This window comes from Botrytis porri, assembly GCF_014898465.1.
Source record: "Botrytis porri strain MUCL 3234 chromosome Unknown BPOR_009, whole genome shotgun sequence".
Lineage (NCBI taxonomy): Eukaryota > Fungi > Ascomycota > Leotiomycetes > Helotiales > Sclerotiniaceae > Botrytis > Botrytis porri.
The window spans coordinates 1,115,218-1,131,436 of record NW_024066083.1 but is presented as its reverse complement, the minus strand read 5'-3'; the positions used below and the strand labels follow the sequence as shown (position 1 = coordinate 1,131,436).

The window sequence follows — 16,219 nt, the reverse complement described above, 5'->3', positions numbered from 1 at the left end:
ACTAAGCCTATAGATAATAGATAATGATGATATATGGATTTTGATGACGTCTTATTAGTGGTGCTGGTGGATGTTATAATTAGGCGATGTATTCAATTCCATAGGTATCTAATTCACCCACCATAGGCGCTGGAGGATGGATTATTGAACTTGAAGACTTTACGCCCTGCCTTATTATTATCATGCCTCATGCTTATCTCATGAAATTGTCTTATCACCTGGTCGTGTACTATCAACGGCGATGCTAAGAAGCTCTGCAGACTTTAGTACCGACATCTCCCTCTAACTCCTTGGCATTTAACCATTGAAAATTCATGGTCAATAAAACGCTCAACCAACAATTGCGACATTTCCTTTCTCGAAATGGCGCAGAAAACTAAGAGAAAGCTAAGGTACTGTAGGTATTTTTAGAAATTCTCCCGAAGCACGAGAAGAAAAGCTTGACCTAACACCTGCATTCATTCAGGCGAATTCTTCCATGAATAACGTGGTGAAAAATGGTCGGCTGGCCACAAGCTGGCATTTGATTAAAATGCAACCAAAATTCAATTGAGCCGAGAAGTCTCGGAGTATTGCATAGGAGTTAATGATATCTCAAGAGACTTATACCATTTCTCCGAGCTATGTAGGCTTGGAAGTTGGATCCTCGTGAGATTCGGGGGTTGGATATGTAGCTCGAGATGCTCCGGATTGTCACTTTGCCCATGAAACTACCGTGTATACAGCGACGAGATTTGATGCTACCATTGAAGCTCTGTCAAGTGGCCGGATACATATTTCTGTGAATGGTTGTCCTCCTGTTAGACGAATGATATTGGGCTGTCATTCAACACCGGTAACGGCATATGCTGTATCACCGGCGCGCCGCCATGTAAGATAAATCATAAGATTCCAGCCTTAATAATTTCCTTCGTCCCAACACACGTTTCGACAAACGCCTCTGATGACTTGATGACTCAAAAGTAATTTGTAAAGGGACCATTCTAAAAATATACCTGCCTTTCGGATAAATTGTCAACTCGTCGAATGATTGTGTAAAGGAGGAAACATCGGTGAGCTGTAGACTCAAGACTTGATTTCAGGACGTCTGATATTCGATAATCAGAACGAATAATCTGCAGCTGCGACGTCAACATTGTTCCCATGATTAATCATGAAGACGTTGGCTTATCCGGATGACGGCAGAAATGAAGCTATGAGAATAGTCATTGTAACTCTATCGTAGAGCTTGTAAAGCCAATATCAAGGAATGAAGGAAACCCCGCGATCCTTTCAGGGTCAGCTCCCGTTATTTGTTACTCCCTGTAGTAAAATGGGGGCTCAAATCTGCGGTAGATCTATGCCAATCTTGGTTGATTGGAGACCTTTGCATGACAGCATTAAGACCTCCGCATTTTTTTCTATTTATTTTGCATAGCCTCAGCGTAGTACGGAGTAGTGCTAACATACAGCGAACAGAGTGTACGCTTTACCGGCATATCATTCGGCGTCTTTCGATATGATGAATGCAGAAACGCAAACCGCTCATCTCTTATTGCGAAGATAACACATCAAGAAGCAAATACCGATAGCTTTGCAGCTTGATGAGAGAGAAACCCCCATCAACCCCTTTTCTTCATTCAACAACCATAAGCACAGCAATCCTCCATAGAGTACATACCAGGTACCTAGGTCGGTATGTCATACGATTCACGAAAGGACCAAAACAGCACCTACTGTCTCTGCCCCGCAAATCCATTCCATGTTCTACCAGAACGCCCAACGTTTCAAATACACTCCACAGCTCCTTGATCTTCGTCCAATCTTGAAGATCTCCATCTTAAGATGCTAATGCCAAGATCCATATATTAAAGTCATTCAGGTGCCGGGCGGTCGAGTTGTGAGTTACGAGGGTACGAGGGTACCGGTACGTACTACGAGGCTACTTTAGCATACTACAACTTCACAACACAAGGACCATCCTCCTTTCGCTAGACCTCCTTTATTCTCCTAGCCAGGGGTTTAGCCAGGGAAAACACTATGATGGTAGCGGCTAAGACTACTATAATATGTGAATACCAATTGATATTTGACGTGAATCCTTTCCTCAACCGCTTTGTTTTTCATCCTTCACTCATGAAATTTTGGAACAACCATGGTCAATCAAGACAACAATGCGTCTTGTCCATGCCTCTGGTCAATTCGGAATTGCAATTGGAGAATGGTGATGGATGAATTATGGAGAACTCATGGATCAAAGTGATAGTAGGATCTCAGAGGCAGACAGATCATAATGTTTCTTTCCTCTTTCCGTGTTTCCCACCAGATGCCTCTGTGTATGCAGCAGTAGTACAGAAGAACTGCAAACCTTAAGGAGGGAAACGAAACAAAACAAATTGGTCCCCTTTTATTTCACTACTCCATTTCCATTATTCCTTCACATATCGTCCGATCCGAGAGATTTTTGTAAAACAAGGAGTTTCCAGCCTTCAACTTTTCCGTGGTCCAAATCCCGTTTGTCATATGATTCGATCTTCATTGTACTGCACCATAGTGGACATCTTCACTTTGTACCTGCCTCACTAATTAGATCAGGGGATCTGCAACTTTATTTTTATCTTTTATCTTTTATCTTTTATCCTTTGCTTGTGCTTTGCTTTAGTGCTTTAGTTTCGGTTCCTACTTTATTATTCCTTTACTTGCAACCGCGATTCGCTTGTGGTTGATTTATATTTCATCATATATCAACCTCACCTTGTCTCCAGATCAACGTCCTGTTTTCTCTCCTCTGCAACTACAATCATCAAAATACATTCGTTCTTCTCAATCCCTACCTACCTCTTACTATAATTCGATCTACAATCGAAGTTTTTAATTCTTGATCCTTCAATCCTATCAGAACAATATTAGAAAAACTTCAAGATGCAATTCTCCAAGCTTCTCAGTGTCGCCGTCGGTCTTTTGGCCACAGCAGAAGCCATCTCCGTTCAAAAGCCTCGCATTGCTGCCCGTGGTTCCCAACAGAAATACGATTTGAAGCTTAATACCGTCCATGCTGCTGTCCCTAGTTCTAATGCTATTAAGAACATGATTATCGAGGGCATCGTTACCAGATCTGCTGTTGACAAGAGTAATGGAACTGTCGTTTATGATGATTCCATTTCCTGTATGTTTATTATTTTGTTTATTTCATTGGTTATCTCCAATCACTTTGCACATCCTATCTTATGTTTTTGAATCCTCATTTAACAATTTGCCACCGAATAATTAAAAACTCCCAGCTAACAAAAATAAATAGTCACCTTCATCGACCCCAACAGCAATACTTCCACAGCCTGCAACGATGATTTTCTGGGCTCACCTCAAACCACTCAATTCCCTACCGGATGGGTTCCCTGCAATAACAACGGCAACTTGATGGATGATTTCTACTGGCAATTTACTGAATATACATCCCTTACTCAATTCAGTATTGAGTTGATTCATGGTTTCGTTGGCGCCAAGTACGTTATTCCTTAACCCTCCCCCTCTCAATTTCCCCACCGAATTTACCAAGCTGGGTCCGGGGAAATTGAAGTTTACATTTCGCAAAGATAAATGCTAATGTATCTTCCTCACACAGCAATGCAGGAGAAGTTCTCAGATCCGCAGATACACCCATCACCCTCATCTGCGCCGATGTAAACCATGTCGATGGATGTTATTCCAACCAAACCATTTCAATTCCCGTCGCCACCGCTACCGCATAGATGAATCGAATTCGATCAACGAGATTGGGGGTGTTTTTTGTGCTTCGATGGGTGGACGTTTGTAATGGCTAGAGTGGCGAGAGTGATAAATGATGGAATGGTAGTCTAGGTTGTGCCCAAGAATACGACCTCCCTGGGTTCTGGTTGAAAAGACATTGAGTTCAGAAATTTCTCCTAGAAAGTCTGGGTTTGCTCAAAATTTTGATGGAGAAATGTAGATACCTCTTCAATCCTAATGATGCTTATTGTCAGTTCGAATGGCATGGGCTGGATATAATCAAGCAAAGTATTAAAATATGGACAAATACATGATCAAAAATGCGGTGCTGGTGAATCGATTCATGTGTGTTTACCTTGGTGTGGCTAGGTACCTGTCCCGTTTTGCCACTCGTCTATGTCACGAATCCCCTTGAACGATTTGTTGTTGATAATATCCATACCTCTCTATTCGCAGGAGAAGAACAGGCGCATTTCTAAAACATCTTTTACAACTCAATCATTTCTCTTCAACATTGTATAAAATAAAGGGTTGAAATGATATTTGTACAACGAGAAGCTAATTTTTCTTGGAGTCTTTTTGAATTTATATAAATCATTTGTGACTGATTATTTGTTCAATTAAGTTGGAAAATATCAGTAGATATGTGAATGGTTGAATCCCGCCTGTTTTTTCCTCCTGCAAATAGTCTCTGTCGCTGTGATCGTTCATGGGTACGCGACAATGAGGATCCGAAATGAGATGTAATCAAACGGGCGACAGAGGGCACCCAGACTAATAAAACTTCGACCAGTAATAACAAAATATATATTCATAAAATCGTATTCTCTATTCTGCGTTTTTTTTTTTCTCTTTCCCGCGCCCTCCAAATTCATTACTACATTACCACACAATTACAACGATTAATTCGCTGGAGTAGTTACGTTTCCATACACAATGCCATCATCATTGGCCATCGTACTCCATCCACCTTCCAAACCCCAGATCTTGGCATCAACGATCACACCCTCATTAAGTCCCGCAGCTGTCACTTCGACCGTGTCCAGAATTCCCTCGGGGAAAAATGTAATGGTTCCACTGCTTCTTCCTGCGTCGACGAAGACTTCGAGAATGGATCTGTCGATGACGACATCGAGTTGCAAGGTTCCTTCATCGTTGATGGTATTATCGACGGAAAAACGATCGGTGAAGAAGGGGTTGGTTTCAGCGAACCCGTTGAGGTTGCGGCGGGAAAGCCAGAAGGTCGGGTCGCCTCCGAGGTTCATGCCTCCGGAGATGGATTCCCGGGTGGAAGAGGAAGAGAAGGTGAAGTTGAGGGTTCCTTGCGCGATATTGTCGTTGCTTATCTTGCAGCTGATGTAGATAGCGCCGCTGGGAACGGACGAATAGTTGGCGATGAGACTACCGTTTTCGAGATTGTCGCTCGAGGCTAGGGGTTTGGATGCATTGTATAGGGGCGTCATGTCGTATGGGTATTGGACGAGAGTCCAGCCTGTACGCTTGACATTTGCGAGATGGGTACGGCGGGGCAGAGACATGGCACTGCGCCAGCCTTCGAGTTCTCCTGTTGGGACTTGTTGTGCGTATTGCCAATTGCTGGACCAGGCTAAGAAGATAGGGTCTTCATCTGCTGGAATTCCGGAGAAGAATTGGCCTGCGTAGTTGTCTTTTGCGAAGTCGGTAAGACGGGCTGCGGAATCAAGGGAGGTGAAATGCGTTCCGTTGAATGTACCGGGGAAATATTGGGTTGTGGAACCGCCGAGAGGTGCACCCGGATTAATGGAGATAGCAAGGAGATACATGTTTTCATCTCCGGTGCCATTGGCAACGGGCATACGGACTAGGTTAGGGCATTCGTATTGGAGGCCTAGAAGACCATGGTGACTGAAATTGGAGGTGGCAGTCCAATCTTTGAGATCAGGAGAGGTGAAGATACCGATTTCAAAGGCCTGGGCATAGGCAACTACCATCACCCAATGGTCCTCAAACCATGTGACTTGAGGGTCACGGAATTGAGTCGAGGTTGATGGGATGACAGGGTTTTGGGCATATTTTTCGAAAGTGTAACCGCCGTCAAAAGAGTAGGCAAGATTTTGGGTCTCAGACTGAGGGGTGTTGAGGGTGTAAAGCGCAACTACACCGTTAGTTTGGTTCGGGAAAAACCCAGATGTGTTGTTTGCATCGACCACTGCGCTTCCACTGAAAATTCCTTCGTCAGCGTTTCCAGGATAAAGCGCAATCTTTTGGTTGTCCCAGTGATAGAGATCTTTGGATGTTGCGTGGCCCCAATGCTGGTTTCCGGCTACAGTTTGTGTTGGGTTGTCTAAGATATTATTAGCGACGTCATGGTATGGGAAATTCGAGAGTCAATCACATTGATAATAGACATGATAAACTCCATCTGCATCTCTGAAAAGTCCATTGGGATCATTCATGAAATTTTGTGGTGGAGAATAATGGATCTGAGGTCGCAATGCTCCAGTATAATCACCCGGCAGAGGTGCATCGGTTGGAACACTGCTATCCGACGTGAAAGTTGAGAAGGATGCCGAAGTTGAGCTCGTTTCCTGCGCACTGGATACAGCGGCAAGGAGAGTCACGGCTAAAGAAGTAAGGCGAAACATTGTGAGAAGATGTTGGGGATGATTTCATTCTATCCGAGATGGAGATTTGCCATCTTTATATACTCGTCTTTAGAAATTTACTAACCCCCCGGTCCCCTGCCGTTAGAACAGATGAGTAGAGTTTAAATGCCTAGTTCACCATGATTGATGACAAAATGCTCATTCTCACAGTCAAGTGATGAGTTATAATGACATACTCGAGGTTTCCCTAGTCTCGGACTGGTAGCATAGCATTCACACTCATGTAATTCCCCACGATATGCAAAATATGACCGAGAAAATCGGCGGCTTAGCTCGAAGTAGAACAGATCAAGAAGTCGGTGGCCTTTTTACCTGGGATGTTGATCTTGGACATGGAGGAAGTGGGAAACGGGAGAAATGCGGGGATTGCTAACGGCTCCATAAACTGGATTTGTTTAAACTTTATCCTCACTTCTTTGGATGGAATGCATTCGCCTACCCCGCCAGCCCGCGCGGAAGTTGAAGAACTAATTTCATGCGTGTATCCCAATAGTCTACCTAGGTAGGTAGGTTACCGTAGGTACTAGGTAGGTACGGATTCGGGAAAGATGGTATCCCGCCTTCAACAGAGAAGTCCCCCGGGAAATTGGCAGCCACACCGCCCTTCAATTATTAGCAGTGGAAAATCCGGGTTACTCCGTATATTATTGCTTGGAAATTGCATGCGTAGTGTAAAGCAAAGATAAGTAGCAATATAAGTTACTTTAAATTCAATTGTGTGTTTGTTGACAAGATATATAAGCATACCAATTCCCATTGTTTTATCTCTCTCGTGTTCAAAGGTACACAAGATCTAACCACCTCCATCCATCCTCTTCATCAGTAGAGAGAACCATCGGAATGGTCGGAACTTCAAGGGTGTACCTACCTGCACACCTAGCACCCGCGTACGTATGCATTGTAACAATGATGAGTACGAAGTACGGCGCAGTGGATATGTTTGAGTTTATGGCCATGCTGTTCGGCAGATTTGATGATCGAAACTATTTCGTAAGAACATATGGAAAATAGCATGTTCGATGTTCGGGAAAGTTCGAATGAACTCCTAGCTCGGTCCCTATGACTATGAGCGGCCTCTTAGAAGGCTAGAAAAATGAAAAATGAAAAATGAACTGCGGGGGCCCGGGGGGTAAAAATACTCCATACTCCTCCCTAGGTAGTAGGTACCTACCTACCTACCTACCCACCTACCTACCCAGTACGTCCTCTTCATACTCTCATCACTCGGAGCGTATCGAATGGAGTTTGTTTAGTACAGGGCAGAACAATACAGTATTCCGGTACATCCGTCCGTCACATAATGACGTTAGTTGAAGTACCGAAGCTATCAAACTAAAATTGAATAACTTTGAGGTTTGTTTGACATCGTCCTCGGATCAATTCGATTGATTATTATTGTCAATGCGAGACAAGCCATCTTTTCGTGAATGTAATGTTGTTATCAAAATACGTCTATGATACTTATGAACTTCCGTAGTACTTTACGCGCTCAATGCAACCCGTCACCAATGAATTGCTCTCAGTGTTGCACGCAGGAAACCCCTGACTTGAAAATGACCAGTCGGAGGAATACCATTCGCGTTTCCAGGTGCCCTCTCCTCATAACAAAGCCCAACCGAGAGAGACGTGTGAAACCACACATTACCATATTGAGGCTTTGTTTTGTTTTGTCTTTGCTTTACTTCATCCCATTGTAAGGAGTATTTGAATCCAAGATGGAGTAGTCGCGATGGTAAATGAAAGGGAAGTGATAATGGTCGCGTTATTTCATTCAATAGTAAGGGGGGGAGGTCTTCGTTATGTTAGGAAAATGTGATAGTTATGGGAAATGTCTACTCACTCTACTCTATTCCATTCGACTTTATTACTCTACATCCATTCTTGTAAACTTACAACAGAGCAAAGTTCAGACTTACTCCCCAAAAACAGTTGATCCATTCTTATTATCATTCTCTTCATTCTCCATGGGAAATCTTCATCCCAAGCTTTATTCAATTCAATCGTTCGCATTAATACCACCGGTAGATGGTTTGCAAACAGCTACAAAAAGCAGCATTCAGTCATTACGGAAGCCGGAATGTTCGCGTAGGGTGTCGCCGATAAGGGAATAGCGTTACATCTCCCGCCTCGACTCCAAAATATTATCAACTCCCCATCTATCAACAACCACAACCCTCGACGATCTACATCTGTAGAGATCAGTCAACAGCGTATAATCATTGAAAAGGATCTTTTTCAAGAGCAAAATTGGTGACTTTGCGACTAGTCAAGGACGTGTGGACGGCGGCAAAGCGAGCCTACAATTGATTGCGGACCTCTCCTAGTACAACAATAGATGGGTGGCAGGGAAACGAACTACCGGACCAAAACATTGATACGAAAGTTATTACCACAACGACGCGACGATCGCATTGCGCATAGCGACAATACAATTCGACCCTGGACTTAAATCGGTCTCGAAAATTGCAGCAGTATTTCATGGGCATTAGGTCTCCAGTTACATTATTTGGAAGACTTCCCAGCAGCTCCTCTAACCAATAATTGCTTGCTTTTTCTTCCAAGGCAATCACCATGGGGATCAACGGCGACCCAGGTTATAGCTCCTCCAAATCTCATGCGAATGTCAAAAAGACTCAGCATTCTTTAAATACCCCGCCAATATCCACACCACCCCGCTCATCGACCCCTCCTACCACAACAAGCAAGAGAATGACGGAACGGAAACCACAGGGAGAGAACGTAAACTCATCAAGAAATACAAGCAGAACCTATCGCTCCAATGTTGATGCGGTCGATTCGAATGCGCTGAGCAAAGCCCTCATGAGAGAGTTTGAGGATTCCGGTGGCAGGCATCGCGATATTACACCGGGAGGAAGCCCAAGCAGGAAGCGACAACGAGTATATGGCGACAGGTAAGAGATATGGTTTTTTCTTGCCGTTATGTGTTTGCGGAATTATAGAAACATAGGAATTGCAAAATGATTGTGTTAGATAGGTTTTGATCTTTGTTGGTTTGACCTTTCCAAAGTTGCTCCTCTGAAGATTGAGAACTCTCCAAGGTCAAAACTGAATATGCGCATGATGCAAGACCGGAAATCGCTTTATCATACAATATACTGACATCTTATGTCTAGATTTATTCCAAATCGGGAAGGGCAAGATTTGCAAGCCAGCTTCAGTTTACTGCATGATGAGGGGTCTCCAGCAACACCTTCTAAACAAAAGAAGCGTACCCCACATGGTGAACTGCACTTTCAAAGGAGTAGGTCAACAGTGAATACCCCAGACCAGTCGTTAGCTAATCTTGAATCAGCCGAGGAAGCCAATAGGACATTCTCTACTTTGCTCAGGTCCGAGCTCTTTGATACCACAATCCCACAACCTACACCTACCAGTTTATCACCTGAATCACACACAACAACTATCAATGATCCTACCAGATCCCACACCCCACCTCATATTTCGCCTGCAGTCTCATCACTACCTGCGTCACTTACTCCTTCGACTCCACACAAGAATCTCTTTACGTATATGTCACCGCGGCATCATACAAATATAGCTGGTCACCCCACCCCGTCGCGGACACCTCAAAGTAGACATGGAATCAATCTGGATGTTAGATCGGAGCTCTACAGTGTCTCTCCTGTACGATTCAATAGCCAGCAGATGCTAATGAGCCCACGCAAACAACCTCGAGTTGTGAGCAAGGTGCCATACAAGGTATTAGATGCTCCTGATTTAGCCGATGATTTCTACCTCAACCTTGTGGATTGGGGAAGCAGCAATGTTCTTGGAGTAGGACTTGGGTCTTGTGTATATATGTGGAATTCACAGACTGGAAGAGTCAACAAGCTTTGCGAGCTAAATGATGACACTGTCACAAGTGTCTCGTGGATTCAACGTGGCTCCCATATTGCCATTGGTACTGGAAAAGGATTTGTCCAGATTTGGGATGCAGAGCGTGTACGACGTCTAAGAACAATGACAGGTCACACAGCTCGAGTGGGTTCCCTTGCTTGGAACGATCATATACTCACTTCTGGTTCTAGAGACCGTCTCATTTATCACAGAGATGTACGAGCCCCAGATCAATGGTTGAGGAAACTAGTTGGACATAAGCAAGAAGTTTGCGGTCTTCGTTGGAATTGCGATGATCAACAACTCGCATCAGGTGGCAACGATAACAAACTTATGGTTTGGGATAAGCTATCTGACACTCCAACTTACAAATTCAGTGATCATACTGCTGCTGTCAAAGCTATTGCTTGGTCTCCCCATCAGAGTGGCCTTCTTGCATCTGGAGGCGGTACCGCAGATCGTCGTATTATATTCCATGATACCAAGCGCGGTATTAAACTCAACGAAGTTGATACTGGCTCTCAAGTATGCAATCTTGCATGGTCAAAGAACTCGAATGAAATCGTATCCACCCATGGTTATTCACAAAACCAAATTGTGGTATGGAAATATCCAAGCATGCAACAGGTTGTCAGTCTTACAGGCCATACATACAGAGTATTATACCTGGCAATGAGTCCTGACGGTAGAGTTGTGGTAACGGGTGCAGGCGATGAGACTTTGAGGTTCTGGAATGTGTTCGGTAGAAAGCCAGGACAAAAAGATGACTGCGATGCGGGAGGAGGGAAACTTGCGGATTGGGGTATCATTAGATGATCTCTGGTGACCTTTTGCTACATTTACGATCTTTGATGGAACTGGGGTATGGTTGGGGGTACGGTGGCTCGGTGGCTCGGTGGGAAAAATCAGCGAAGACAATGGTGGGATGGTAATCAATTTTTTGCATTAGTGGCGTTCCGGCACGACTAGTAATATCTATCTCATCTGGCATGATGGCTTAGTTGGCATGGTATTGCTCGGCATGCAATGGCTGGGATTGGGTTATTTAACATGATATGGGAGGTGGGAGCGAGCTTTACGAACAGGTGCCAAGGAGTTGTTATATGCCTATGTGCATTGCTTGCTTTTTGTGATATTATTTTAATCTTTCAAGGGGAAGTAAGATGGTGGTAGATGATGCCATATTTGTTCATCTCTTAGAGAAGACAACCAGAAAGTAAATCAACTGGCTGGAAGGTAGCTAGTTTTAGCTAGACGATATCATCGTATGTAAGGAAATGATGATTGAGGGGATTCACACCTTGCCAATACTTTGGGACCATGACTCGAGAAGATTATAAATACAGATAACTCGTCGTTTATGACAAGAGGAAGATTTTTGCACCATAATTTCGAGAGAAAATTTGAGAGGGGTGAAGCGACATTGGATTAACTGATAGTGGTTGACAATAAAGTCAACCATGCTAGATACTCATTTATGATAGGGGTTCCTCTGATGAAAGACGCTATAACCTCGCTTCAGAAAATGCACGCTAAACATGAACATTCTTATATCAGATGCATACACACTTCCTTTATGAATGTGATGAAATGAATCATCACTCACCTTTGAGAAATACTATCCTTGACCCATCTTTAACTGAGGCAGAAAGAATCCCGGAATATTTCACAAGTGACAGTTCTACCACAAGCTGGCAGGATATATCCTGAGGCAGTCTCACACAAGTTTGCTTTTATCAAAGTCAGCTGACCAAGATTGCAATCAGACTGTCAATATCACCTTAGTGACAGTGTTTTACAACATATTTCTGCCCAAGATCTATCAAGTCTAAAGGAAGTACCTAGCATTGAAGAAGATAATCGGAGTGAATATCAAAGGTGGAGATTCATTCGCAGACAAGTGGATGCTCAAAAGACTAAGAAAGCCGGCTAAATTTGGTTCCTGCTTCTTCGAGCAGTTCCCAACTCCCTGCACCTTCCCTGAACCTTCTGCAACGAGATCATAACAACAATCCAAACTTTTACATTTCAACTCAATATGAACGATCGCTTTGATCGCCTCAGAGCCTTGACCGGTCAGCAAGAAGTTTATGACAATCCTGAAATGGAGGAAACGCAAACGGAGAGCGAAGATGCCTTCGTGCTTCCGGAGGGATTCACAATTAAAGCTCACAATATTTACGAAGGTACCTCTGAAGAAGAAAATTCTCCACCTCAATCAAAATCTGAAAAATCGAAGCAACGTAACAATGTTCCTGAGCAGTACCAAAATGAGGATCTTGAATTTGATGACGGGGAAAACATCACGGCCAGAATGCGAGCGGGTATGAACCAACATCACTATGGATCATCAGCGCCACTACTTTGTATGTCAAATTGCAATATACCGTCCAGAAAATACTAACTTTGAGGTGCAGATCCTGAGCTGGGTCCCAATGACTTCCCGGAGTACAAGAACCTGGAGTATGGTCAGCTTGCTGCAGAGGGAGAGAGCTTTTGTCCCTGGAAGACCGTATCGCAGTATGCATACAGATATGTTGGCCATGCGAACAGACCAAGAGTAAGATTCTCAAGCACTATCCTTCCACCTGTATCTAACTCTGTCCAATCTACTGCGGGGTTCGATCGTCGATCGTCCTACTTGAGTAGATCATTCACTGCATACCTAGATGGACTTCCTTCCCCTCCGATTCTCCAATCTTCCAAATCCTTTTCTATATTAACATATTTGCAGGTGACGGAGCAGTTCTTCTATGGTGGTAGATGCTATTTGCAAACTTGGGACTTGTAAGTCTTAATCTATTTCTCAACTCCGACTTCTTTGCCCTTGGACTTGTCACAACCTATTCAGGGGCTTTGAGAAGCTTTCACTCTCCTTCTTCTAACACTAGACAGCTTCTACCTATATAGATTGAGAGAAGATCCGAATCAGAGCCCAATAATCTTTGTCCCTACTAAGCAAGTCGAGTATTTTCTGGCTGTTATCAACAGGTCACTAGGTACAAATCTTACTATACCTTCTGGATCAGCTGGCGCGTTCGACGCAGTCTTCAGCAACGACGGTACTCCTTATCCCAGATATCTTGGGCGAGTACTCAACAAAAACATGGCGGATGAATTGAGAGAAAACGTCCCACCTCGATACTACAAACTTGATGGCGAACCCCCTATCACAAAGCCACTTGTAGATACATCACTTGCAGCTTTCAGGGCCAAGATTGAAGCTTTGAATCTAACCGCAAAGAACAAAAAAGCAGCAAACAAGGAGAAGCAACGAGTCGAGCGAGTTGCCAAACAAAAAGCTTGGAAGGATTCTACCAAGCGTGTTCAGCGTTATCTAGGGTTGCGTAAACAATCGGATAATAACACACTAACAGGTTCTGACTCAGCAGATAACAATACCTTCTATGATCCAGAGAAGCCTACAAAGTTTATGATGGAAGATGCAGTCGTTTTTGTCTGCATAGATGTTGAAGCTTATGAAATGAACAATAACATCATTACAGAGATTGGTGTTGCTACTCTAGATGTTCTAGACATTACTAATATGGAGCCGGGTGTACTCGGCGAAAATTGGAGAAAAGCCATTCGCGCAAGACATTTCCGTATTAAGGAGAATATGCATCTCAACAACACAAAACATGTTCAAGGATGTGCTGGTAGTTTTGAATTTGGGTATGTTCTTTCTTCTGTTCAAAATCCCCGTGATCTTTGGGTTCATATGATATTGCTCTTTTCCTTAAGGTCCTTAACGTTCCAGGCTGAATTTTGATAATGATAAACTCTTCACCATCATCAAAATAAGATGAATCATAAAGCACTTTGTACAGTTGGATGCAATTGGAATCTTGGAATCTCAATCAGTCCACCACTACGGACTGTCGGGCACCTTGTGTCCCTTCCTCGCCACTTATATAGAAAGTGCGGGTTACTGACACTTAACTTTCAACAGCACAAGCGAGATTGTTTACAGAGACGATGCACCCCGCGTTGTTGGTAGCTGTTTCAAATATCCCTTCTCCGACCCTTCTCCATCTCCCGATCTTGCCGATCAGAAACGTAACATCATCCTTGTTGGCCACGATGTTGATGCGGATATTCGTTTCCTTCGCCAAATCGGCTATGAGATTAACAATCTCAAACTACACGAAGGCTGCGATACCACTCTCATGTGGCGAGCTTTGAAGCGGGAAGTTAATCCAAGAAGCTTATCTGCTATTCTTGCGGATATTGGCATCGCGGCCTGGAATCTACATAATGCGGGTAATGACGCAGTGTATACTTTGCAAGCTATGTTAGGAATTGCTTGTAAGCATTTGGTGGATAGGAAGATTGAAAGAAAGGGAAAAGACAAGTTGAAGAAGGATAGAATCTCTGAGTATGTCTACCTGTCGTCTTAACCATCTTTCCTCTCTCTCCCAAGTTTTTTTTACCGTGTCTCATGTCCTGAGTTTCGACAAATATGCTAATTCATTAATCAGAGCCGTCAAAGAAGCAGTAGAATTAGCTTATGAGCGCGAAGAAGGTTGGTCCTCTGATGGTAGCGATGGTGGTGAACGTATTACACCCGAGCAAGCAAACGCTAGAAAAGCAGCTGATGCTGCTAAGAAGGTCGCAAGTAGAAGACCAAAGATAACAGATGTGAATGAATTGTGGCCTAATGGTTCCAAACCAAGTGCTACTGCTTCTATCTCTTGGGCCGGTGTTGCTCAAGGCCAGACCCAAGGTTCTCAGGGAGGATGGGGAACTCCTCCGGCTACTCCGACAAAGAGTGGAAAATTCAAAGCGGATTCTGCTTCCGCTTCTGTACCTGAGCCAGCACTTGTACCTGCCGAGCAATTTGGATACAAAAGTCTAGGCACCAATTTCAAGTCATCAACTAGCACCGCTGGTGGTTTCAATACCGATAGCAAGGCCAATCCCGAGTATCAAACAACATCTCAACTCCGTACAGGTGGTGACTGGAGTCAAGAACGGTCAACTCGGAATACAACGGTAGCCTCTACACCAGCTCCAACTGACGAATCATTAACCTCCACCCCCGCTCCTACCGACCAACCTTCCACATCTACATCTCTCGACCCCAAAATCACAGGTCTCGAACAAAAAATGCAAAAAGCTACTCTTGCCGAACTCCAAGAACAAGGTAAAATCCCCATGGATCTCTCGGCAAATGCATCGCTCCAACTCCTGGAAAAGCAGAATGAAGATGCGAAGAGTACTAGTGAAAGTCCGTGGCCTCAGCAGAGAGTACGTAGGGTTAAGTGGTAGATCACATCTACCACTTGGCTTTGGATGCGGAGTTATAAGATTGGAGAGTCCAAGATAATATCTTGTCTTGTGTTCTTCGGTCGATCAAATCACTCGTGGGGAGACTTACGAATGCACAGAGATTGCTTTTCCTTTGAGGGCGGGATCAGATCTAATTTTTAATGAGCAAAGGTACAGCGAACAACTTTGCATTGCATGCGTTGAGATTCTTTTTCTTCCTCCTTTTCTCTTTTCTCTCGATGAGCTATGCATGGCTTCTTTGCGTCAAACAGTAGATATATCAAAGAATACAGCGGTGCGAGGACTACACAGCGTAGCAAGGATTACTTGCATTACATAACTAGGTATTTCAATGAAAATTCTCTACACATACTTCGCATCCATCATGACCAAAATAGATAATAAGCCGATATCTGAGCATTATTAAAACTCCATGTCCCTACCTTGCAAGAAAATGAACTTGTGTTTGTGTTCTCATGTAACTTTAAAGAGGAGATTTCAGATTGTGATATCAATCCGTGGATAATGTACATTGAAACGCCGCCCAACCCATGCATGCATCTATCCATCAATCCATCATGAATCATAGAATTCATGAACAAAACAACCTCGCCACCACGCTGCCTATATGAAACGTAAACACCATTCGCTATAATGCCATTTTGTGGAGATTTTTGAAGGAGGATTCGGGAATGTGTGAAATCGAAGGGTTGAGAGAA

The 16,219-nt window shown here is 43.7% G+C and overlaps 4 protein-coding genes across 4 annotated transcripts; 3 read left to right on the top strand and 1 right to left on the bottom strand.

The window, feature by feature from the left end:
- Nucleotides 1-2,901: 2,901 nt before the first annotated feature.
- Nucleotides 2,902-3,728, top strand: EAF01_007154 (uncharacterized protein; the record flags this gene model as incomplete). The annotated part of the gene is made up of 3 exons (XM_038915409.1): nucleotides 2,902-3,145; nucleotides 3,278-3,482; nucleotides 3,602-3,728. 3 exons carry the CDS (start codon nucleotides 2,902-2,904, stop codon nucleotides 3,726-3,728), a joined length of 576 nt encoding a protein of 191 aa, XP_038769047.1.
- A 900-nt stretch (nucleotides 3,729-4,628) lies between these two features.
- EAF01_007153 (uncharacterized protein) lies at nucleotides 4,629-6,350 on the bottom strand (the record flags this gene model as incomplete). Its single annotated transcript, XM_038915408.1, has 2 exons — nucleotides 4,629-6,049; nucleotides 6,101-6,350. 2 exons carry the CDS (start codon nucleotides 6,348-6,350, stop codon nucleotides 4,629-4,631), a joined length of 1,671 nt encoding a protein of 556 aa, XP_038769046.1.
- Nucleotides 6,351-8,942: 2,592 nt separating this feature from the next.
- EAF01_007152 (uncharacterized protein) lies at nucleotides 8,943-11,045 on the top strand (the record flags this gene model as incomplete). Its single annotated transcript, XM_038915407.1, has 3 exons — nucleotides 8,943-9,283; nucleotides 9,506-9,633; nucleotides 9,685-11,045. The coding sequence occupies 3 exons, from the start codon at nucleotides 8,943-8,945 to the stop codon at nucleotides 11,043-11,045; spliced, it is 1,830 nt and encodes a 609-aa protein (XP_038769045.1).
- A 1,222-nt stretch (nucleotides 11,046-12,267) lies between these two features.
- On the top strand, nucleotides 12,268-15,500 carry EAF01_007151 (uncharacterized protein; the record flags this gene model as incomplete). The annotated part of the gene is made up of 6 exons (XM_038915406.1): nucleotides 12,268-12,595; nucleotides 12,647-12,789; nucleotides 12,964-13,016; nucleotides 13,125-13,904; nucleotides 14,182-14,607; nucleotides 14,711-15,500. The coding sequence occupies 6 exons, from the start codon at nucleotides 12,268-12,270 to the stop codon at nucleotides 15,498-15,500; spliced, it is 2,520 nt and encodes an 839-aa protein (XP_038769044.1).
- Between the last annotated feature and the right edge of the window lie 719 nt (nucleotides 15,501-16,219).